This window comes from Anser brachyrhynchus, assembly GCF_964034855.1.
Source record: "Anser brachyrhynchus genome assembly, chromosome: 1".
Lineage (NCBI taxonomy): Eukaryota > Metazoa > Chordata > Aves > Anseriformes > Anatidae > Anser > Anser brachyrhynchus.
In genome coordinates, this window is record NC_137694.1 from 95,739,296 (window position 1) to 95,763,135 (window position 23,840).

At 41.6% G+C, this 23,840-nt stretch overlaps 2 protein-coding genes across 5 annotated transcripts in view; one reads left to right on the plus strand and one right to left on the minus strand.

The window, feature by feature from the left end:
* CMSS1 (cms1 ribosomal small subunit homolog) overlaps nucleotides 1-23,840 on the plus strand; it is a 239,681-nt gene that overhangs the window by 149,087 nt on the left and 66,754 nt on the right. Inside the window, exon 1 of one of the 4 annotated variants that reach the window (XM_080565864.1) lies at nucleotides 16,414-16,435. The exons of 1 other annotated variant lie outside the window; for it this stretch is intronic. In XM_080565864.1, the coding sequence (XP_080421990.1) occupies nucleotides 16,429-16,435 (7 nt within the window). In that variant the 5' untranslated portion in view covers nucleotides 16,414-16,428. Of the gene's footprint in view, nucleotides 1-16,413; nucleotides 16,436-16,784; nucleotides 16,804-18,820; nucleotides 18,849-23,840 lie in introns of those variants that run through there. 2 more of the 4 variants (XM_080565865.1, XM_080565863.1) reach the window with 2 other exon arrangements.
* The window catches only part of FILIP1L (filamin A interacting protein 1 like), a 205,231-nt gene that overhangs the window by 147,321 nt on the left and 34,070 nt on the right, over nucleotides 1-23,840 (minus strand). Inside the window, exon 2 of the mRNA XM_080565434.1 lies at nucleotides 8,776-8,918. The gene's annotated coding sequence lies outside the window, so the exon portion shown is untranslated. The remainder of the gene's footprint in view (nucleotides 1-8,775; nucleotides 8,919-23,840) is intronic.

Here is a 23,840-nt window from a genome sequence, read left to right on the forward strand (position 1 = left end):
ATTGCACTCTATTCTATTTAATAATTAAATGATCATTTAATACAATTACAGTATGTGAGGTTGGGATTGGAAGCAGTTCTTTTTCGTCTGTTTCTCATCATCAGCACAGTAATATAGCACTTACGTACATTGAAGTTTCTCAAAAGAAAAGAAATTAGATCTGAATAACCTAAACTATCCAAATTAGTGCACTTTCTCTTGGTGACAAATAGCCCCCTGGAAGGTATCGGTTAATTCAGGCTCAAGTCTTTAAGAGGTAATTTTGACAGGGTTCTGTAAATGTAGAAAGTTAAACAGAGAAACCAGAGAAAGGTTCCTAATGAAATCTTGGCTTTGGTGGTGAAAACGTCTGACTAGTTTTAATAAAAGCTTGATTACGCTGCATTCATGAGGATTTCTGCAAGTCTGCCCTGATGACACACAAACTTTAAATTAGGCATAGTCAATAACAGGCCACCTAATATGGCTTCGTATTTTGAGAGGTTTCCCTGTAATTACCCCAGCTAGTTAGTCTGCTTTCTAACCATTTTGGAATCTGCATGTACTGAAAGAAATTGTCCCACAGAAGATGGTACTTGTACAGCATGTGATGATGGGAAGTGAACTGGGAGAGACCCGCCTCCCTCCTCCATCTCCTGATTTAGTGACCTTCCACCAGCGAGGAGACTGCAGCTCTTCTGCCAGCAGCTGGTTTCTAAATTTGGTCTGACAAACAGTATCATAGGGGTGGCAGGTGAGCCTGGGAGATCTGATCAGAACATACTGATTTTACAGCCACCAAAAGGTACAAAAGAGTATAAGGAAAAACAATCAAGTGTTGTCTCTTTATCATTATATCAAATTTCTTTGCACAATCCCTAGTGAAAGCCTTTACTGATGGCTTTCAGCTATGTGTCATTATAATACATACAATAAGCATTACATAATGTGAAAAATATGCCACATTGAGCAATGAAACTAGCGTTAGCCAATGCTGTGGCCCATATCAAAATGCTATCACTAACATTCACTGTAACGACACTTCCTCAGATGCAGCAGGGTACAGCATATCATAAGCTTAAAGTTCTTACATCTGCCTTAATGGCTTTTGCATATTGCTGTTAAAAGTAATGGCTGCGATTTCTGGTGAAAAAAAAAAAAAAGAATTTTTTTTTTCTCTTTAGATTGTACTTCAGGCATATCATCTTCCATTGGTGTATTTGCATGTTGAGTTGGGTGAATCCTGTATGTGTGTGTCTCAGGCAGTAAGGAAAGGGGAGCAAACCAATTAAAAAGAAAAAGGAAAACACAGTAATGATATAGACAGAAGAATTAACAATAAGTATTGGATAGGGAATTGGTAGTGCTCAACTGATTTTCATTATAGGGTCTCAGTATAAGTAGTTGAGTGGATTGCAAGTCTCCTTTTAATGGTGCTGTTTTATAGCAAGGAATTTGCATTCACCAGGATGGTATATTTCAGGAGATCAGATGTTAGAAGCTTTGAAACAGGTTTTCTCCCTTAATATATATTGATACATCAGTAAATAGTTAGGCTGGAAATACAGAAACAGCATTGGAAATCAGACCTGCTGCCCTGAAGTGTCAGAGCTTCAGTCTAAGGCAGGTCCTGAGCTCTTGTGCTTACCTGAAACAGGGTTTTTGTGCTCAACTTCTGTCAGAAAACTATTCTTAGACATTTGAGTTCCCCTAAAGTTATAAGATTGTATTCTTTAAGGTATTAACTGCAGAAAACGTCCCTTAGCAGTTACATGGCATCTTTAAGTAGGTGGTTTTTCTCTCTGGGATTGCTTGACAGTTAATGCATAGCCGTTACTTGCTCTGTGGCACTGAAATATTGCAGGCTTTCTACAGGTTTAAGCTTTTCACTTGTCATTTTGAACAGTTTTGTATAATACCATTTCAGATACAGGTAGGTGGTATATATGTAGGCTTACAGACCTTTAGTCAAATACCTTCAGTTAAAAATTAAATTAAAAAAACTAATATATTTCTAAAATGTTGAGTTATTAAAGCCATATGCCTTAAAATATGAACGCTAGTTTGGGCCGAATATGACACAGAGTATTTATGTAAGAGATTATTAGCTTTTCACATTAACAGCTCAGTGAATTCTAGCATGCAAGCATGGTAAAGGGAAAATGACTGGTGGGTGTGGAATGAAAAGATTTAGGCTTTGAAAGGCTTGGAGTGAGAGCAGGAGAGGAGGATAATTGAGGCTGGTTACTTATAAGCAACAAATCTGACCCCTAACAGACCATTTTTGGTAGTGATTGGTTTATTGAATTATTAGATAACTATCTTGAGAAAGTAAACGGGCTCCATAAAATCGGTTATTAAAGATCGTCAAAGGCAAACCTGTAGTGACAGTCAGCATCCGTGTGGCATTCAGGAGATGAAGAAAAACCTGTAGCCGTGTGTGGTGCTTATATGTAGTGTGGGAATCATGGAATAACCTGAGTTGGAAGGGACCCACAGGGGTCATCGAGTCCAGTGATTTGGGAATGATTCAGGAGCTGAAGCAAATCATTCCTAAGAAGCTCAGCATCTGCCGAGTGAGCCAGGTGTTGACCACCTTCTAACCATAAGTGGGTGGCCACCATCCTGCCCAGGACTTGCTCTGCTCCTGCCGAAGAAGGCAGCAGGAAGAAGAGCCCACAGGGCGCAGCAGTGGCTGCTGTAAACATTCCTGTCGGCTTCAGCCTGCCTATTGGTAAGCAGGACATAACAGAGTCCCGGTTACAATCTTGTTTACCCATTCAACATGTTTAAGATATAAATATTTTTATTCTTTTTTTGGATATTTGTCAACCGCATCTTGGGTTCAGTGGGAGATTTATACTGTAATGCTTGGCAGCGGTTGCATGTTATAAGGATGGTGCCGTGAGAAACAGGATGCCCACATCCTAGCCTGTGCAAACAATCTGTCTAGGTTTTACTGCCATGCTCAACACTGTGGTATGTAAGTGCTTAGCAAGCCCTCAGAGCTACAGTGGCAAGAGCTGGGGAGGCAAGCAGCATTATCTTTTTAAGGATCAAATTCTGAGGCCTTTTCCTCTGTACCTCAGAAGAATTTTCCCTGATACCAGCAGAAGTTTGCCTCTTGCCTGGGGTCTGAAGTGAAATTGCTCAACCACCTTTAAAGAGTCTGGCAAAGTGACCTTGTTGAAAATTGCATTAGGTATTGCACTGGGAGAAGATGCAGTATTAATGTGTGGATCTGGAACTTTCAGTCCTAAAATAGAAGTAGGGTGATGGCTGCATAACAGACAAGTTATATATTTTTAAGTGCATTTACTGGGGACAGACTGAAGGGCCAGACTAGTTCTGGGTGCTGTTTTACTAAGCACAGTTCAAATCTGATCAGCACTTCTCCCGTAGGGCTTGTGGACAATGCCAATGCAGGCAAAAGAATGAGAATGGTGAAGTAAAATCAACTGTGCTACACCTATAAAATCAGATTAGTGCTATGATTTTTGTTGTTTGGGGGAAATAACATGCAAGAAGGGTTGTTTTAGTGAAGGAAAACCAGAGAACATGAAGGCAAAGCAGAAAATGGCAGAGCACACGGTCGATGAAGCTAAGACTAAGAGACTGAAAAAGGTGCAGGGCTTAGAGGAGGCAGAAAAATGAAGAGTAAGGGTAGAACACATTAAGAATAAGGCTTGTACCACATTTGCATGTTCTAGAGAATGCATTCTGAATGCCATACATCTGGGAAAGTGTGGGGAAAGATGGATGGTAAATCTGTCTGAAGGACAAGCAGAACCTACTGGAAGTAGTTGTGCCCATTTGATGAAAACTTGAACTTGGGCATCTCTCATGTCTTTTCATGGTGCTGGAAGCAGCTCTTCCTTTCACTTTCCAGCCTCAAACAATCAGAATTCCTAATCATTCAAAGATGCCATTATAAGAAAACTGCAGGAACTGTTGTCCCTGTCTTGGCTGCAAGAGGGAGGGGACCTTTCTGTGGACTTCAGTGCCACTGAGGTTAGAAGCCAGCTACTGTCTTAGAGTCTGTCCCAGTTCTCCTCCCCTCACTCTTTGGTTTGGAGTCCAACCCTCACAACTTTGTGACTCTTCAGGGTTAGTTTGACCTTGCCATGGGATGAGTCCCAAATTCTCCAGGACCCTGCGTGCCTCCAAAGAAGCCTTATTCCAAGCCATGATCCCTTCCTACCATATCGCACCATGAGGTATGTCCTGAGAAGGTGTAAGCCTTTTTGGTTTTGCTGGATGAAGGTTTCACTTCAGAGGGCAAAAAGTGAAAACATGAGGGACAGAGAAGCAGCACTACATGTGAAGTTTTCCTGGTTAAAAACTGGTTCACTTTTTTTCTGTGTGTTCCTGGCTCTGTTGCCTCACACTTAGGATGCTTCATGATCCTTCAGTGTACAAGGCAGCTTTGAAGGTGTGCCCACAAATATTTGCAAGAAATATAGAAAGTAGGTGGCAATAATCTGATGGCCAGCAATATTTGCAATGCAGGGTGAAGCTCAGGAAGAAATGTAAGGCTATTTTACCTTTTTTTTCCTGGTCCTTCTCCCCCCACCCCCACAGTCTGTCATCCAGAATACAGAAAGCCAAACAAATGAGGTGTTTTAGCATCTGTTTTTCACACAAGTTGTGCATCTTCTGCTAATATAGTGGGGAAAGTCTCTGCACAACCTGTCTCCCACTCAGCCGGTGCTACATGTCCTTTGGATAACAGCCCCGTAACAGGCCACTTCACCTTTCCCCCAGATGTCTCTGCCAGGCTGTTGCACAAAATGGCGTCTTTCACCCTTCATCACAGGCGGAGACGTATGTATTGCACTGCCACAGTAAACAGGCGGTAGTTTGTTTTTATAACCTTTGTCTAGCTATGTGTCAAAACTTACAGTTTATCTGGTAACTTCATCAGAAACCTGGGATGTTCTGGGCCATACAGGCTTAGATAGCACGTCATAAAGTTGGCTGGGAGAGCATGACTTATGCGGATAGGAAGATTCACCATTACTGTGGCTTTAACTCACATATTTCCAGTATGAAACTCTGAACCTACCTTGGAAGCTACCATGAGCTTCCAGACTCTTTTCTTCCCCTTGATGTCCTGTGACCTCTCAGCCCCAGGGCTCAGCACCCACCCTGTTATGCCCTTTTTCATCCCTGCTTCTGTTTTTCCTCCCCTAGCTTTAGGCCTGCTTCAGTGCAGTTGCCTCCTGCCCCTCAGCATCATGCAGACTTGTAACAGTGGATAACTGCTAAACCTTCTCAGAGGAGCAAAGCATGCACACTTAAGATACAGAAATGGCCTTCCCTGTGGGTGCTATGACAAAATGTATTTCTATTTTTGCCTTTATTAGCTCCCCCCACCAATGGATTTAGTAATGCTTCTTTTCTGTTATTTTCTTTTTCTGCCCTGAATATTCAAGACTCCTACATTGTGAGAATATTTCAATTAGGAATATCCAGCCTGCAAAGCTAAACAAATAAAATGGATAGCAGTGGGGGAGTTGATTTTTTTTGTGTTGGAGTGGGGGATTTGGTTTTACAGGATCTAGTCTTCTGGCCTTGTGCCCATTGGGGAGGGGACTCATTCTTCCTTCATGCATATTCTGTCCAGCAAGTTGATGGTCTGATTTTGGTGGAACAGGAATACAGCTAATAACTACAAACCAACTCATAATTTTCTTGTGTGCAGTGCTATCCCCTAATGAGTTGTCAGAGTGCCAGATGTTTTAAGAGGTTAACGGCTCAGAGGTATTCTCCTTGAGGGGAGGAGATGTGATGGAGCCTGGTGCTTTTGCAACTGAAGGAGGAGGATTTTAGAGCCAGCTGTGGCAGTTTAGCTCTTGGTTGTGCCCAGAAGAGAAAGAAAGGTGATTTTCCAGTTTGTGCTGCCTCTTCCACTTACCCTTTCTGTGCAGCAAAGAATCGTATCGCCATAGTTAACTGTCAGCCAATTTACCATATTTGGATTCCAGAAACAAAATGCAATGTTTAGTTCAGCGTTGAATGGCAAGCAATTCCTTATGGAGCCTAATTGTTTTGTTTACATGTAGCTAGTTACTTGCCATGTTGTAAGAACAATGGACTGACTGGATTGTTTAACTCGTGATCAGAATGAGATAAAACACGGAAAACAGCGAGGCTGTATTTCTTAAACAGACCACACATCAAATCTAGCCTCCTTGGCTGGTTACAGTGTAGAAAACTTGCTGCATGGTAAATTGTTTGTCACATTTGTGTGACTTTGTGGTACAACTCACTTTCTAATATTCAGCTAAAAGCAGGCAGTATTTCTTGGGCCTTTCTATCTCCCAGGGACCATCCCCTTTCTGAGAGATCTCGAGTCTGTGACCAGACATGTCAGACCATGTGCAGTGAACAAGAGACCATTGCATGAGGCTTTGGCCTCATTTTTCCCTACAGCTTACCCTGGATCTCTGTCCTTTTGCAACAGAAGGCAGCTGCCTTTTTTTTTCTCTTCAGTAAGGAGGCATGGCAGGTCCTTGGGGCAGCATGAGACATAATTTCTTGACCAGACATACCTCTTGTGTGGGATTAAGGAGCAAAAAGAAGGATGCTCCACTTAAGCCAGATCTCTGCCAGCCAGTCATGCCTGGTACTGAAAGGAGCCCTTTTACAAAGGGTGATCCAACCCCAGGAGAGCACTGTGCTTGTTTTCCCCCAGTCTTCCAAACACAGGCACTGTCCCATCATCTAGCATGACAGGAATACATGACCCAACACATGCTTTCCTGCCTAAAACTTGCGATGTCCATTGGCAGGCCTGCTAGACTAGCAGAGACAAAAGAAATTTTTTTTTGCTCAGGACTGGAGCTTGTGCTCTGATGGAGTCCCCTGTGTCTCAGGGGACTGTGGGGCTGGCGCCATGTTTCCCTGCCTAGCAGAGTGCTGAGGGGACGTTCCAAATATTTTTATCTGTTTGCTTCTTCATTTCACTGGTTGCTTTTCCCCTCAGAATATCTGAACTAAGTGTCAAAAAGAGGTTTGCTGAGAAAGATGAACAGTTTGTTCCTCAGGTGGTTTCTGTAGGTGGAATCGAATGCTCTGTTACACCTACTTGCACTTAAGGACTAGAGTAGGTGTTTTCTGTTATTATGACTAAAGTTAAGGAAGCTACAGTCTTGGTAATAGGGGCATAACAGCTGAGCAAGCCTTCTTGCCAACCCTTCAAAACAGAAACCAAAATGTTAAAGCCTCTCATTTTGTGAATCTGTATGCAACTGGGAATGGATGGCCACTGAAAACATACACAAAAAGTAGAAGCTTGTGGGATTGTTCGTACTACTAACAGTGCCTAAATCATCTTTAACCTACTCATCTGTGATTGAATTGTCATCTGACTGGTATAATTGTGTGCTCAAATCCTAGATGCAGTTTACAATTGCTACCTTCACTTGAAGACAGGTGAACGGAGGGTGATAGCCTTCAGGGGAGTATATATCAACAGTTCTTACTCCTTACTCTCTAAGCTTCAGTACAAATATAATGCAAGGCAGAAATCTTTCCTCTGTGTGTGTTTGTGGCACAGAGAAACCACATCATGCAAGTATCTCAATGAGACCATAATGAGAGTGGTATTCTAGAGAATACTAAAAGTTATCATTACATTAGTACCTTCTAAAACCTTCAGACTATGAAAAAAAGCTTACAAAGTCTACTAAAGATTTAAACAGTAAAAAACCCTTCCTTCCACTACTGCCTGAATATAATGTGAGCTGCTTCTAGAGCTGGAGGCCTTTTCAATAAAGACTATTGCTTGTTTTGAGCTTACAAGCATTTACAAGTATGTTATAAATTGAAAGGCTAGCATGTCTGCTCTTGCTTTGTCAATCTTCTCCTTGTGTAACACAGATCCTAGTAGTCATCACAAAACAGAACAAAAAAAATTAAGAGAACAAAAAATTTAACAGAACAAAAAAAAATTAGAAATGTGTCTTTGAGGAGAAAGAAAATGCAAGGATCAGTTATATTTCTCACAAGAATTCAGCATCTGAGTTGGGACTTCCTGAAGACTGACCTAGAAAGCTTCTAAAGATGACCCTCAGAGGTATTTTTAAATTGTGGCTGTTCTGCACTGTTGTACAGATTGATTTCTGTTATGCAGCTTCTAGCCTGAATATCCCACCTATTAAGTTGCCCTCCTTGGACAAACCTCTAGGAACCCCTGTGTTAAATAATCATCCAAGAAAATCTTTATTTTGGAAGACAGACTGAAAAAGATAATCTGTTTCGTCGAGTATTACCACACCTCTCCAAATATACAGTCTCCTCATCTGGATGATCTCATGCATATATCTGTCAGAGTTCTTGCTTTGCTTTGAAACAGCAACTGCAGCAAAACAGTAATATATGTAATGTATAAAAAGTTCTTGGGTAAGGTCCAGTACAAGCATCTCAGGGTGAAATCATTCTTAATATTAGTTAACAGGTACTTGGTGTTTGGTCCAGAGAAACTGGTCACCAGTATGTATTCCTGAAGTGAATGGAACATGTGAGCTTGGATGTTGTGTGAATGTAGGGCAAGGAGACATGGATCATAATTTGTCTCTCACCAAGAGTTGTCAGTACATTCCTCCTCCATTTTTGGCAGTGGATTGTTGGTACTAATACCTGCTAAACAAGTAGGAACTCTTCAGCACTCCTTACCAAAGTAGCCTCATCCAGATACTCCCTCCCTGCTCTTTGGGAAGAGAGGGGAGAAATATTGGAAACCTCTGGCTTAAGGAAAAGCATTTGATACTATAGAAGTGAAGGCCAACTAACCTGCTGGAGCATCACAGGCTGGAAACCTGAATGTTCTGGCAGACATCGTCATTTTGGGAACTGAGCAGGTAGCAGTCTTTCAGAGTTGTCATGGTCTTTCTCACGTGGTAGGAAGTGGCATTGCTGCCGTGAATACAAACATCCTAAATGAGCAAATGAACAAAGTAAGTAGTGACTCCATAAGTAAATATCTTGTAAAAAAGTAAAAAGCAGCATGGACACAGTACATATTGCACCACCTGGGAGTGCAAGGTAGCAAGCAGTATGAGTCCTTTGGGGAAAGGGTGTTGCTGTTTCCAATGAAGGAGATAATACCTACCTATGATTACGTCTAAAAGCGAGCAAACAAACAAACAAACCCAGCAGTCTTACACAATTAATGTTTTTCAATTTTCAAAACTCTTGTTCTGGAGAGTTTTTGCAAGTGGGTGATCCAAACTCCAGGCTGATCAAATATCAGATCTACCTCCAGTCGCCTTGGAAACAGGCAATGCCTACTGTGAAAACTGTCTGGCCATGGAGGATCTAGGATAGAAGTTCACATGTAAAATAGACATTCTTCCTCCTTTTTCCTTGCTCAGAGCAGCAATTTGAGAGTCCACAGTGAAGTCCACACATGCAACCATATGCATACTGTAATAAGTACGTTGAGGTACGTTATGGCAGGTGGCAGTTTAGGGTAAATGCTACTCTGGACCTAGAATTGTCTGTGTCTCTCCTGCTGTAACAAGAGAAAAAAGATACCTTCACACTCCATAATGGAGAACATGCACCCACACGATTTTAGCGCCTTATTTAGTCCAATCAGTATTTGTGGGCCGTGGTAACTATGTTATATGTCTGTTCTTGTTTGCATCCATGGGAGGTAATGAGATTGTATAGCAGATATATTGACAGAAGGTGTTTTGTTGTGTTTTTTAAATTCTTTTGCATTTCTTCTGTTCTCCATGCAGTCCACTTAAATTATCTGTGTGGTTTTATTCTTATTGTTGTTTGGTTGGTTGTTTTTTTGTTGGGGGGGGGGGGGGGGGGGGAGGCACATCAGTAAAGAATCCCTAAAAAATAAGGAGTTCTTTGTTGTATTCCCAGATCAATTTTGTTCCCTCAAAACATCTGTCTGCATCCACCCATATATGTCATCCTATTCTTTGTCCCTAATCTGTCTTTGATATCTCCAGGCATCCAAGAGGCTGGCCTTTAATCTTTCTTGAGCCCTTGAGAATTACTCAACAGTTGTGCAAAGCTTTTTTCTTTCTCCTTCTGTGAAGATAGCACGAAGTTAGGAGTGTGTAACGCGTCAGGCTTTTCGCTTTTGCCAGGGGCTGTGACTTGATGGGTTTGAAGATGGAGAGAGATGTTCCTCGTTGCATTCAGCACAGATGCCTAAGAGTCCTTTGCTCCTTCAGGCCTTTCAGGATTCTTGTTGCCCCACAGGGACTTTCTTCCCCAGCTCTCCTCACCCTCTATTGTATGGTGAGGTAGACATTGTGAAATGTACAGGGCCAAAATGGACAGTAGCCCTGAGAGACAGTAGAAAGAAAAAGCCCTAACACATTGTCTGATTTTCTTGCTTCTTGGTCAGAGGCCATTATGGATCTAACAGTTCGTGGTAACTGAAAAGTTACCCCTTCTGTCCCGGTTCTTCACTGATTGTTTCTAGAGAGATTCCAGACTAACCACCTCTGGCTTCGTTTCAAGATCATAATCTCAGCACTTGTGATTACACAAAGGTAGGGTCCTCAACTTTATTCCGTGGCTTGATGTTCTCTTTTCCTGGAAATTAAGCTGTATCGAATTAAATGTTTGCATCAGTGCTTTCTTTTCCAAGACGCACGGTTTGGTTTCAAAGATAAATGCTTGCCACTGGGGCAGACGATGTGCTAGGTTTAAGTTCAAATCAGAAAACTTTTTTCTTGGAGTGGCTCATGTAACTTGTTAACACACAAGAAATTATTAAGCTTTCACTTCCTCCACTCCCATTTCCTGTTTGGATGTTGAAAGGAAGCCTTAATTGCTAATTTGTGATTAGCCAGCAGCCCAGAGTGAACTTAATCCTGTGGGTTTGCACGGTACTTGCCCGTGCACATACTGCCTCTCTCCAGAGCAGGCTGCCGAGTCTCACGTTTCACGGTGGGAGCTGTAAACAACCTGCTCTTCTTCCTGTGATTTCACTGCTTGTGTTCTGCGAGCAGAGGTAGCGCTTGGCCCGCCAGAGCTGGAGGAGATGTGAAAACATTGGATGCTGCGAGAGAGGAGTCAGGAGTTTCCTCAGTCTTGCTTGCCCAGGAGATGGCACTATGCAATAGTGGGATTTTTACCTGTGGTGGTGGTGGTAGTGTGACAGGATCATGGTGGCTTGAGACGTGACAAATGAGTGAGATGCTGGACTCAGTAAGGGCAGAACGACTTCTCATAGGTCACAGCACTCTTTTCTGTGTAAAATGTATTGTACTCTGTGTGCTGTAGGCAGGTTGGGTTTAAATCTGCTTCGCCACCCCTATGCTAGGGAACTGACCTTCATGTGTACTCTAACGTAATCAGGACCAGAGCTGGGTTGGCAGGTGAAGTTAAACTTGCCACAAGTTAAGCTGTGATACCTTTTGGGCAGCTTTATCTCCAAGGTTTTGTGGGTTTTTTTTTTGTGTCCCCCTTGATACTTCCCATCCCTACTGACAGCAGAGCACAAACAAGAAGTATGCACATGTAGTATGTGCCTGAAAATAACAAGGGTTTTGGGAGCCCCTGTAGGATCCCTCTTTCTGTCCTAGGTTTGGTATGCTCCTGTTGGCATACCAATTGGTTTGGTTTAGTGCTGGTAAATAAAACCCAGGGAGCTTTTTTAAGGAATCTATGACCCCACCTGCAAATGCCTGAGCTACCTTGTGCTGCCAAATGCAGGCCAGTGTGGCTGAGATAAACCAAGAAAATCTGGTTCGTCTTCCTTTTTGTAATGTTGATAAGCTCGAGACCATTTCCATTTCTCCCTCCAGTAACAGCCTGAGCTTGGGAGCGTGTACAAAACCTGAGGGGGCTTCTGATCTTGGAAGGGACGTGCTGCTTTATAAAATCTAAGGAAAGCTGTTTCACCTTCCAGTTTGAATTCTGAAAAAGTTAAAAAGGGGTAATACTTTCTTACCACACAGAGGTGTTACAAATGTGTTCATAATATACATTAAAGCTAGAAATACTGTGTGAATGCTAAATATTTTTGTTACTACTAATTGAATCTTAAGTGGCCTATACATCTGCAACAAAAGCTTCTTAGCAAACACATGCCCTTTGAAATAGCCTGACCCCTTCCACTTTTTCAGAGACATTAATAGTTTCCTGGCTCAGCATTTTAGGAAATGTCGTCATAGTCTGGAGGAACCAATAAAAACATAAGTCACCTATTTTGTCTGATCATTTTATGCCAGGATATTTGAAGCTGGAAGCTGTGGAGGGGTAGGAGGGAACTAATTTGTGTGGGTGGAAGATGTAAAAGTTTTAATACCATTTTAGTATAACTTTGCATATTAAGCTTCTAGAGCTGTGTGAGAACTAGTGTTTTTGGAGTTCACAGGCAGGGGCTCAAGATAGCTTTAGCAACTAGTTAACTAGTTTATCCCCTTCCTAAACCATATTGTTGCAGCGCCTGATGAAAGGGATGACGTGAGCATTTTGCTGGTTTCGGGCTTGCATTGTCCTTTAATAGAGGCAAGAGAGCTCTCTCAAAAAAAAAAAAAAGGCAGTGCTTTAAAACAAATGTTGGTTAAAAAAATGTTGCAAAAATGACTAGTGGGACAATAGCTTATTGGGCATGGTCAATGCAGCCTGTTTCCCACTAGTAGAAAATGCAATTACTTAAATTAAGGGCCTACTATATAAAAATCTCAGTACAAAGTATTGTAACATGACATTATGAGAAGCAAGCCATGAGTATCTGTCACAGGCATGCAGTGATGCTGTGCTCCTTTATGAATGCCAGTGTTTACAATGGGCCAAACCCCACCATCCTTACATGGTTTTGATTCTCTTCTTACTGAGGCAAAGCCTCCAGCAAGTGCGTTGGTGAGTCCTGACCATAACCTCTTGAGAGTAGCCATGCACGGCAGTTTTTCCCCTGCTATGCTGTCTCCCCCTGCAAGTTTCCAACCACCCCTCAGAGGAGGAGTGATCTGTTTTGTTCCTGACTTACACTCGGTTACATGGAGCTGGAGAAGACGCCAGTCCCCATTGATCCTCCGCCTCTTCCCAAGGTATCCTCCAGAGAGAACCAAAGTTTATACCCATTTTGGGAGGCTGCACACTGTATTTTCTCATCTGAGTTCCACGGGCATTGGAGACCAGTCTAGTGTTTGTCAGTAATCTAGAGTAACTGAAGGATAACACTTATTTCATCCTCTGCAGCTGTCTTTTTGGAAAAGAGTTGCAGCACTGAGAGAGACAACCACCACCGCTGCAAGCTGCACCATGATGTCTTACGCAGACCCTCCCCTCCTTACTCAGACCCCTGACCAGAAAAAGTAAAGAAAGAGTCTCTTCAGCTTGTGCTGTAGCCTCAAACAGAGCTGGTGTGCAGTTGTCATTCACTAAGAATTCAAATTGGGTTTAGGCTCCAGTTCATGCATCGCAGACCCACATTCAGAAATCCTTAAGTATTTCTGAAAGATGCAAAAAGAAGGTATGGTTCCTGACTTACCTTCAGAATCAGAGCCCAGCCTGAAGGGAAGGTTGCTACTGACCTACTGCTTTTACCTTTTACAAATCAAACAAGGTGTTACCACAAGAGCTACATGGGAGGCCAACACCCCACAATGAAGCTTGATGTTAACTCTCACCAGATGTCTGTCCCATGTGTTTTTTGGAGGCTTTTTTCCTCCTCTCGATTTGATGTGCCAAATGCTGGTTCTTTTTCTCCCACCCAAGCAGAGCATGCATGAATCAGCCTGGTGCTGGAGGTGATGTAGCCTGCTGCTTTCCACTCAGGATGGCCATTTGGAGATGTTGCATGTAGATTAACAACAGTAACTCCCGCTTTCTGTTGGCCAGAAGACTGTGATTATCCTTTTCTTCTTCCTATGTGTGTTTTGTCAGGCCAGGCCTAGAGGCCTAGATTTGTCCCTTTGTACTTGGCTGTGCAATACCCCTTTCATATACTGTCATGCACTGGAGCCGTTCCTGCATGCATGGGAGTCCTGTGGATGTCAGGATCCCTGAGCACCGAGTGAAACCAGGGTTGTTGCTCAGCCCTAGAGCACCGTGCTCTGTCTCCAGAGCCTTTAAATGTCTTGGCACAGCCAAGCTGAGGCACGTTTCTTTCCCAGAGTAACACCACTGGTGTCCTGAAGAATCACAGGCATTGAGCAGGAGGCATAGGTGAAGGGAAGTACAACATTGCTCTTGTTGCTTATCCCAACAACAAATTCAGAAAGAAGTGCCTGTGGCAGGTGTTCCTAACAACTGTCCTGGGGCTTCTGAGGTTGCCAGACTCCCTCTCCTATTGCAGCCTGCCATGCTCTGATTTCATCTCAGTTAAGTGGGTGTAGGCCTCAGGGAAGCAGAGAATTTTGGCTTTTTCTCTCATCCCTGCTCCTTGAATCGTCAGGGTCTGGGAAAGGAAGAGCTCTGCTCACTTACATAGTTCATTCATCTGCAACAGGGAGCTTTCTGATCTGTACTGACGTGCAATTAAATTGTCATGAGCTGTGCAGGTACCTGCGCTTTCAAAATAAATATCTCATTCTTTCATCCAGCAGAAGAAATGTGACCTAAACAAGAAATAGTTTTTATTATTTTTAGTTCCCAACTTGACCCCTGTTCCCCGCAGGGTTTTGTTGATAGCCAGAATTTTTTCATGTAACGTAGATATTTAAAAAATAAATAAATTTTAAAACAACAGTGAAACTCTCCCAAACTAAAATTATTCAATCCCACCCAAAGAGATTAGTGAAACTGAAACTGGAGAGCAGACGAAGGCCAACTATTCCTTACACTGTATTCATATTCTTGTGTATTAACATACAATTTGGCGATAGCAGCCATGTGAAAATGAATCTGCCCCTTCTGTTAGGCTGAATACCCTGTGGTCTCCGTGTTTACAGCAGATGTGAGGAAGAGGCCTTGTCTTCAGATGTGTCTGTGCAAGGCCCAGAACACTTCTGGCTCTAAGTAAGTAATAATAATAATAAGGCCAGAACCTCTCTGCCAGCTAGTGAAATGAAAATGCTGTACTTCACAGCTATGTCATTGGAGAATTATATTTCATTAGAGCTGATATTAAAAACTGTGATGTCAGTTCTGAAATGTGGCTGACTTCAAATTTGCAAAACACATAGGAAATTTTTTCGTAATGTGTTGTCACTTTAGAAGTCTGGCAGTCCTTTAGGTTCGCTCATAAAACCTTAAGCTCTCAAAAGGGGAAAACCCCATGGCTGTTTTCCCCGAATTTTAAAAGCTTCGCTCCTACTGCAATACTGTTTTTATAACGCATGTGCAAGTAATGTTCTGGATGCTTTAAACAGCAGCAGTGGTTAGGACCCTCAAACTGGAGAGCCTGATTGAGTAGTCATGAGAAATAAGGTATTTTAGACATCTAAATGACAGCTTTTTAAAAGTTGGTGAGCATGACAGAGAACAGCGGTCTCAACTGTTACTGGTTATTAAATGCAAAAGTCTCTTCTTTTGCCTTTTCTTCCCATTTGGTGGCTTACAGACTTGCTTTTCTGGGAAAAAGTATGTGCATAGCAATTACTTTGAGTTGGTTTCAGTGGGTCACGAAGCTGCAGAGCAGTTCCCGTGTTAATGTTGTTTTCACAAAATTCTGAAATGCTTGTAAATCAGACTTGTCTGTCTTAGTCATGGTAAAGACACGGGGTAATGAGTGTGTCAGCTTTTCAAAGTTTCACACTTGTAAGACTTTTTTAAAAGGTAAAAAGTCTATTTAGCTCTTAGCTGCTTGTTAGACAATATTTAAATTGCTAATGCAGTATGCGAGTAAGACTACGACTGTTACAGTTAGATTTATTGTAGGAGATGTAAGTAATACGTTATTCTAGGTGGGTTTTTCTGGTTTGGGTTTTTGCTCAGATGTGGAGAACTTGTGAACATACATACGTTGTAATTTGCTATAATAGAAAAATACATTATGGTTAAACAAGCATATCCAGGTTGTTTGTGGACTGAAAATGTAATAATGGCTAGTTTCCTACAGATTTGTGTCCTTTTCTGCTTGGGTACTTGGAGGTCTGCAGTGACCTAAGCTTCACACCGCGCCCCCAGGCTAAAAGCTCCTCCAAGCAAGCGACCAGTCAGCAGCAATGTTGGTGCTGTATCACCAGACAGGACATATAATGGCAGTTTGCCTATTTTTTCTTCCATGCATGCTCTGATTATAATCTCTCTTTGTCCGTACTGACTTTCACCAGATTTTTAGGAACGTAGTGTTTTCAGGACTTCTCCCTCCCTTTTGGAATTGGCCAGCAGTGGTAAGGGACGACGTCTTGACAGACCATTATATAAAGTATCATGGAAGACTTGCTTCTTTAGCGACCAGTCTCAAATCACCCTTGTAAGTCCATTCTTACAGGTCTATCCAACTGTGCACAGCATTTCTGACAAATTTGAGGAGTGAATCATAGCAGCGTGAAAGCTGTTCAAGCAGACAGTGGTGAAATGCAAGGTAATCCCTGAACGGGCAGATTTAGCTGTTTCATTTTGAATTTGTCAGCCGATTTGTATGAGCAGGTCATTGTCTCCAGGGTGAAGGCAAGGAGCGGGTGGCTTGTGTAAGGTTAGATCAGCCTGTGGGGTTGGGGTCTTGTTAAGGGTGTTGGTGCTAGGCTTCTCTGTTCCAAGGGGGATGGAAATGAGAGAGGTTGGATTTAGGGAAGTCCCTGAAGTGTGCATCTGCTCAGTTGGTTAACTTCGTGCGCTCAGGGACTGTAAAACTAGGGACAAATACCTTGTTTTTCTCTCTCTTTCTCTCAAAATAATAACAAAGGCATTGAAATACTCCCTGGAAGCAGAAAACATTCCAGGCTTTCATGGGTATGTGGTCAGCCGTCTCTTGCTTGTTCGTTCCCTTTATAAGCAATGCTCTTAATTGGGTGAAGTTGCTACTCCTTGAGGTCAGTGTATGTATTTATTCTTGCAGTTGCCATGGCACTAGTAAGGCAGATATCTTCTGTAGATGTGTTTGTGCTCTTATAAGATGTGGGGTTTTATTTTCAGCGCTATATTTGTAACGTGATAATGGTTGTGGTATTCTCCATATCTCACCAAAGCAGCCCTTATTGATGTTTCTGCATTTGATTGTTTCTCATTTGACATACAACCGTCTGTTTTATGTGACCATGCTTGCATCCATGAGAAGTAGTAGCTCATAGGGCCTTTGTATTTTGAATATTTTATAGGTTAGTAGACACTTATGGTTAGAGACGTTATGTCATGGTTGCAATCTTATATAAACATAAACTGTAGAGCCTAATCTAGTAGCTTTTAATACAACTCAATAAACTTGGCTGAGCTACAGCTTATCTTCTAAGGAGGTGCCTGATACTGTTTTAAAGGCTTCAGGTGATGGAGAATCTAACATAGATTAACCATACAAGTATAGCTAATAACTCGTTACTGAGCTTTGTCACTGTTAAAAAATGTAGCTTTACTTAAAACAAAGCGTAGCAAAACAACAGCAGCAGCAGCAAGCACAGCCAAAATCAACCATCTCTTTTTTTTTTTTTCACCCTATAGTGAGATTTTTATCATGTTGATAGAAATCAAATATCTCAGTACTTCGGCTTTTATTTTTTGCTATAATAGAATTAACTTTTGGGAAGCCTGAAAGGCTTTCCAAGTAAGTTTCGCAATTTGGAGTTTATTGGAGTTTCTAGAAATGAGTCGTTTGTGGAGTGGCCTGAGACACGCTGACACCGATGCTGAATCTCAGCTTTCCCCAGCTATGCGTACCCATTACTTTAATGACACCTGTAGCTAGAATCAATGAGAGTCACACAGTTTTACTGTCTGATGTTACTGCTCGCTGCAGAAGAAACTGAATATTGTAATGAGGTTTTCGGAAGAAATCCTGCAGGCTGTCACACTGCATATATGCAGGATTCAGGTGTAAAATAGAATTGAAGGAAGCAAGAATTTTATAGAATTTTTTAAGTAGGATTTTTATGTTGCTGCTCCATGGTTAGCCCCACCAAACAAAGCAAACCTGTTGTGCCTTTTGATCTTGCTGTTTGTGTTTGTTTTGCCTCTTTATCTATTTATCTATTTATTTTAAGTAGCATCCTCTACGAGTTGCTGGTGGCTGTCTCTAAAGCCACTGGGAACTTTGGAAATACGTATCAGCTTTGAAGGAAATGATGAAAATGGAAGAGGTCCACAGCTACCAAAACAAGCTGGGCTGTTGCTGAGTCAAAAGAGGCTTGTAGAACAGTTCATCGAGGTTTTAATAGTGAATATAACAATGCAGAAGCATTATGTGCTGCTGCAAAACGCTGTTTTTGAGAATAACAAAAACACCTATTTCAGTTTCAGCGGTGACAGACCCAGAGGCTGGTTTGGGGTGGCAGCAATCAACCCCGCCCTTCTTGTGGGGTATCTAAAATTTAACATAAAAGGAGGGTAGGAGGGATGCAAAAAACTTCCCCTTCTGTTTACTTTATATTTTCTCCGTGCTGGAAAATATTTTGTGGCCTCTAAATTAAAAATAGTTAAAAATGGAACCACTGCTCTCAACTGTTTCCTTAACCTTGCTAACCTGAAGTCATCCCTCAGTATTTGTTCAGGCAGACAACTCAGCAATAACCCCTTTACTCTTTGCCAAGTGGAGGCTATTTAAAGAAGAGGGAGCTGGTGTTTTGTGTCACGCCTCTTCACATTGGTATGTTCTCATGGGTTGTTTCTTTTTTTTATTAAGTTATCATGAGATGAACAGAAGAGACTGTTTTTCCCTATATAGGTATACAACAGCTTCTAAACTCAAGACTGGTTTCCTGCCTGTCAGTATGCTCAAACATTGTTCAAGTTGATTGAAACTTGAGTGAGATTGAGAACCAACCCAAGCTCAGGCATGGCTGAGGCAGGTGGGTTGGCGTTCCTTTCTTGGATGAGCCATTTCCCATTGCAGATATAATCTGAAGGCTGTTGCCATTGTTTTGTTCTTAATTTACATGCAGTTTATAAGACAGTTCTTGTATTTGTTTTGCCCATGTGTTCTTGGACGATTTGAAGTTTTTCAGGATCTGGGGTTTATTGCTGCTGCAAAAGGCTTTCATAACAGCCTTTCTTGTATTGGTTGTCTGTGTTTATTTAATGTTTATTATTTTGAAATTTATATACATCACTGCCATTTCCTGGCAAATTATGAAATGGGCTTTCCAGTAATCAGTGTTGTTGGGGGTTTGGTGGTTTTTGTTATTTGGTGTCTTTTTTTTTTTTTTTGGTAAAAATTGATTCTTAATCATCTCTCTTTTTTTTTTCTTCTGGTGTGTTGTTTAAGTGATAGACCATTATATTTAGTGATGTAGAAAATCAATAAATTTACACCTTAATTCGCTTCTTCAGGGAGTATGCTATGTATGGAGTATGCTAACCCAGACTCTGCTTAGAAAACAGTAAGAATTTGTGCTCTCAGTGAAGAGATAAGTTTCCAATTTAAGAAACAAAGTGAAGAGACTGCAAGTTGTCTGAAGGCACTTGAGGCTGCCCCTTTCCAGGAGTCCTAGGCAAGCAAGGTAACCCACCAACACGCAGGTAAACAGGCATCAAATAGTACCTGCGGCCCCTGGGACCTAATGCAGGATAATGCTGTTGCTTATTTGCTTATGTAAGACTCTCCGTGTCCCTGGATTTCCAATTCTTATGCTTTGCATAATCCTAATGAAATTGATGACATTTAGGATTATGGTGTAGCTTTGCGGTTTTTTTGTTTGTTTGTTTGTTTGTTTGTTTTTCAGCAGAGCCTATAGTCAATGGTGGAAGTCAGAAGAACATCACACCGAAAAATGTTTTGGCTCTTTAACTTTAAAGAAATACTAACGTCAGCTCAGCTGAGCTCCCAGATTCACGTTTGGCAAAAGAAAGATTACATAAACAGAATTTTTTCCCCACAGTTGGAAAGAGTTGGTCCCTGTAACTTCATCAAGCTTCTGTGTTCAGTCCTTGGTCGGAAAAGGAAAAGTGACTTTCATCCGGGGTGCAGTCAGCAAGCCCGGCTTTGCTGGCCCAGAAGGGCCAATTTCTTTCTCCTCTTTTCCCACAGTAATGCGTTGGGTCAGCTGAAACGATCTTGTGTGTCAAATCCATCTCGTGAAGTATTGTTTGGGCCGGGCTGAAGATACACAGGGTGAACATTTGAAGAATTCCAAAGTTCTAATTTAGTGTTAATAAATTAAAAGTTAGTGACTGCAGAAAAATGCTTACTGCATCCCCCTCTAAAAAGAGGGGTATTGGAATTCAGAAAATTCACCTTTGCATTTAGCTGGAATTTATTTTCATGCTTTCTGTGAGGATTGTTTGGTCTGATCTTGGTGCCTCTGTTTGTGTTTCTAATACAAATGCCTTTCATTCTTCCTCTAAATTATACCAAATGCTCAATAGGAAGAGCAGATGTTCTCCAATTATACAGGAAAATAAATTGAAAAGGAAATAAAAGCTGGGAGGGCGTTTTAGATGCCAGGTCACTCTTGTAGGGAAGGTCTGTTAGGCTATGTGAGAGCAGACAAAGGCAAGCAGCGTGCCCCAGCTCCTCCCAGGCCATCAAAGAGGCCATCAGCCCACCAAAGGCCCAGCTCCACAAACCCAGAGGAGCACAAGGGCACAGTGGCAGGCAGGAACCCAAATTAAGGACCCAAAGGAAGGGGCATCCTGTCTGGGCCCTTCCCAAGGCTGCCCCAGGAGAGCCTCAGCCCCAGTGTCCAGGTCTGAACCCCATCAAGATGAGTCAATGCCAGAGCACCTTTGGGGCTGAGGGGGTTTACTGCTGAGGTGCATGGGACACGTGATGGGGTGCATGGCAAGAGCATTTGGGGATTGCACAGGACTTCTTATGGGATGTTAGGGGAGGTACCAAAGGCAGGTAAAGGGTAAAAATATCCTAACTGAAAGATGTTAGAGACTGGCAACCGTGTATGCTTTTAGGTTTTGTGCAGTGCCGGGTGGGCTGCTGAAGCTTGAGTTAGTAGTACTGGCATTATGGCAGTGAAAGAAAGTGGTATGACCAAACTGACACCTTTGAGCATTGGCAATTGAGTAGTGACATCCTATTGTGCTTCCTTTAAGCCACTTGACATTCTTTTTATTCCCTCTGTCTTTACATTTTGGCTGCACCACAAAAAGTCTGAAATACTCTGCTAACAGGATTAGCAGCATTAGAACACAACTTCTGTCTCTTGATGGACATACTTGTAACAATTCATTGCAGAAAATGCAAGCAAAATGTGTCTATGAATTCCGAAGATTGTTGAAATAATATATGCTGCTTGTTTTGCAGCTGCATGCAACCACCTCTTTCCTTGATCATCAGCTAGTTCATCTCTTTAGAATTTGTCTGGTGGTAATTTTTGTTCACCACTGCTCTTGTAAAAGCATCTGTTAATCATGGTTACTTTCCTTTCAATTTTAAAATCTTGCTAGAGTGGATGACCCATACACCGCTCATTTAAAAACTTAAAGGCAGCTTCTTTGCCTTCTGTCTCCCTTTTTCTTCCTGCCTCACCCTCCTTTAAAGGAGAATCTTTCAAAACAAGTTTCTAGCTTGACTTTTCCTCCACTTGAAAAAAAAATTGGCTGTTCAATAAGAAGACAGAAGAAGCAGAGTTACATGGAGAAATTACGGATACTTTGGTCACCAAACCAAAAGGAAAATCTGGACAAGCAGAATAAATTAGTTTGGAATTTGGCCAAGCTAGCAGTGGGAGAGGATGGACAAGTTCATATCTTTTAAGGAGCCCAGTAAGTGGCTAAGACTTGAGTTTTACATCTTTATTAAAAGAAGACACCCTGAAAAACACCATGGAGGAGGGAATATGGAAGCAGGAGTGCTTTCATTGTTACTTTAGTAAATAGAAGTGCTGTTTGTAAAGTATTGAATCTTAGGCATTGCTTTTAATGCCATGCAAGATGAATTCGCCCATGCTCTCTTGCTGAGGTCAGATGAGGTGACTAGGTACGTTACGATAACATTTTGTTATTTTATTTTTTGAATGGTTTGTGTAAGCTCCTAGATGAGAGTGCTTTAGTGCAGGGCTGTCTGTTTAATAACACCCCATCAGGTGCTGATGTTAAATCTGGCTGCAGCTTTTGAAGGGTTTTGATGATGGATTGCCTGGAAACTGTGAGCTGTGACCTCTGTAACAATGTCAGTTTGAAGCCTGTCTTTACAGGCATACTAAAACTATTAGATCTGGTAACTGAAGCAGCATGTGAGATCCCACCATTTCTCTTAGTGGCTGTGTGAAGGCCTCCATCTCATCATGCCCTTGTGGCATTTGTTTTCATTCTAGCAGTGGAAGCTGAATTTGGAAGAGTTTTCATTGCAATTGAGAAGTCCCTCAGGAGGGAGCTCTACAATAGCTTATTTAAGGGGTTAACTCCTTGATAAATTACACAGTCTGCTCTCGCTTAGCTCTGCTGGCTACCTGGGTTTTAGATTAGCAAGATTTTGTCTTCTCCTAACATCCTCTGCTTCATCACATTGTTGTGAAATACAGAGTGAGGGATGAGCTAATGGCAGTGCCCACTGCTCCTTAAACATGCACCCGCTTCTTACAGAAATCCAGTCACTATTTATTTTCAAGAAATAATATGGCATGGGTGTGCTTTAGATTAATTTTACGTATGGTTAGTTTGCTTTGTGTTTTAGTCTTGTCTGGTCATCTTTTCTCAATTTGCCAGCAAAATGAAGAGTTGACCTAAGATATTTCTGAGCTGAGTTCTGAACTTATGTTTTCGTCTTAATCTACCTGAACTCTTTTGCCTTCAGTGTGTTAAAACCTGTAGAATTATAAACCCACTAGTGGTTTGTTTGTTTGTTTCTAGCGTACACTTGATGTTAGCTGTCTTTCCACAAAAGAGAAATGGCTTGACTCTGAAATAAAAGAACCCAGTTTTTAGGGCCAGTAATCAAATGTTTTATTTTCTGCTGGAAAAGTCATAGAAAGAAACACCAGATTAAATATTTGCCTCTTTTGGAAGCAAATAAAATTATTGAAAATTTGTAATAAAACTGTATTAATAAATTCTGAAACTAGAGCTATAGGATTGTTTGACTTTTTGTTCATATTTTGCGGGCGCACTTGAGGCCATTTGAGGCAAGTACAACCACATGCAGGAACTGCCTTAGTTTTGTGTTTTAGCTTTGAGTCTTTCAATACAAGAGAAGTTACCTGCTCAGCAAGATTGTCACCACTTGGTGGCTGCAAACAAAATGTACAGTTCTTAGGCTTTATTATCAAATGAACTTTTGTAATTTAGTCTAAATCAGGAGAATGAACCACTCAGTTTGAATTTTTTAAGGGTGCTGCACAGAAAGCAGAGAGGTAAGATTTCCTTTAAAGAGTGTTTAGCCCTTGAAAAGTTTTTTTTTTATTTTCTTTTAAATAACTACAACATTAAAGTCTGTTTGCAATCTGAAAAAAAGTTAAAACATAGCAGCATTTTACTTCATGTTGCTATATTTTATTTTTAGTTTTGAATCTCCTCAATTCATTGACCACTTGCTTTTTCCACCAGCTCAGCAATGTTTGGGTGAAAAGAGCTTGCTAAGCTGATTGGAGCAATGCAAGAGAGATTAGTTAATAAAGATCAGATTTGGATATCAGGGACATCTTATGTTTCTGTGCTCGTTTAAAGACGGTAGCATTGTGGAGGTGATGAGGGAAAATATTCATCAAATTTGTCTTTCTTCAGTTCCTTCATCTTTGAGTTTGTGGAAGCCCTCTCAGACTGAGCACCTTTCACAAGTAGTGATGGACACCCAACAAGCATACACCTCAGAACTGATGTTGCAGTTTCACCAGATTATGGAAGGTCTACTCCCTCTCGTGTGAAGCAGTTCTTTTTGCTGGTAATTTGAG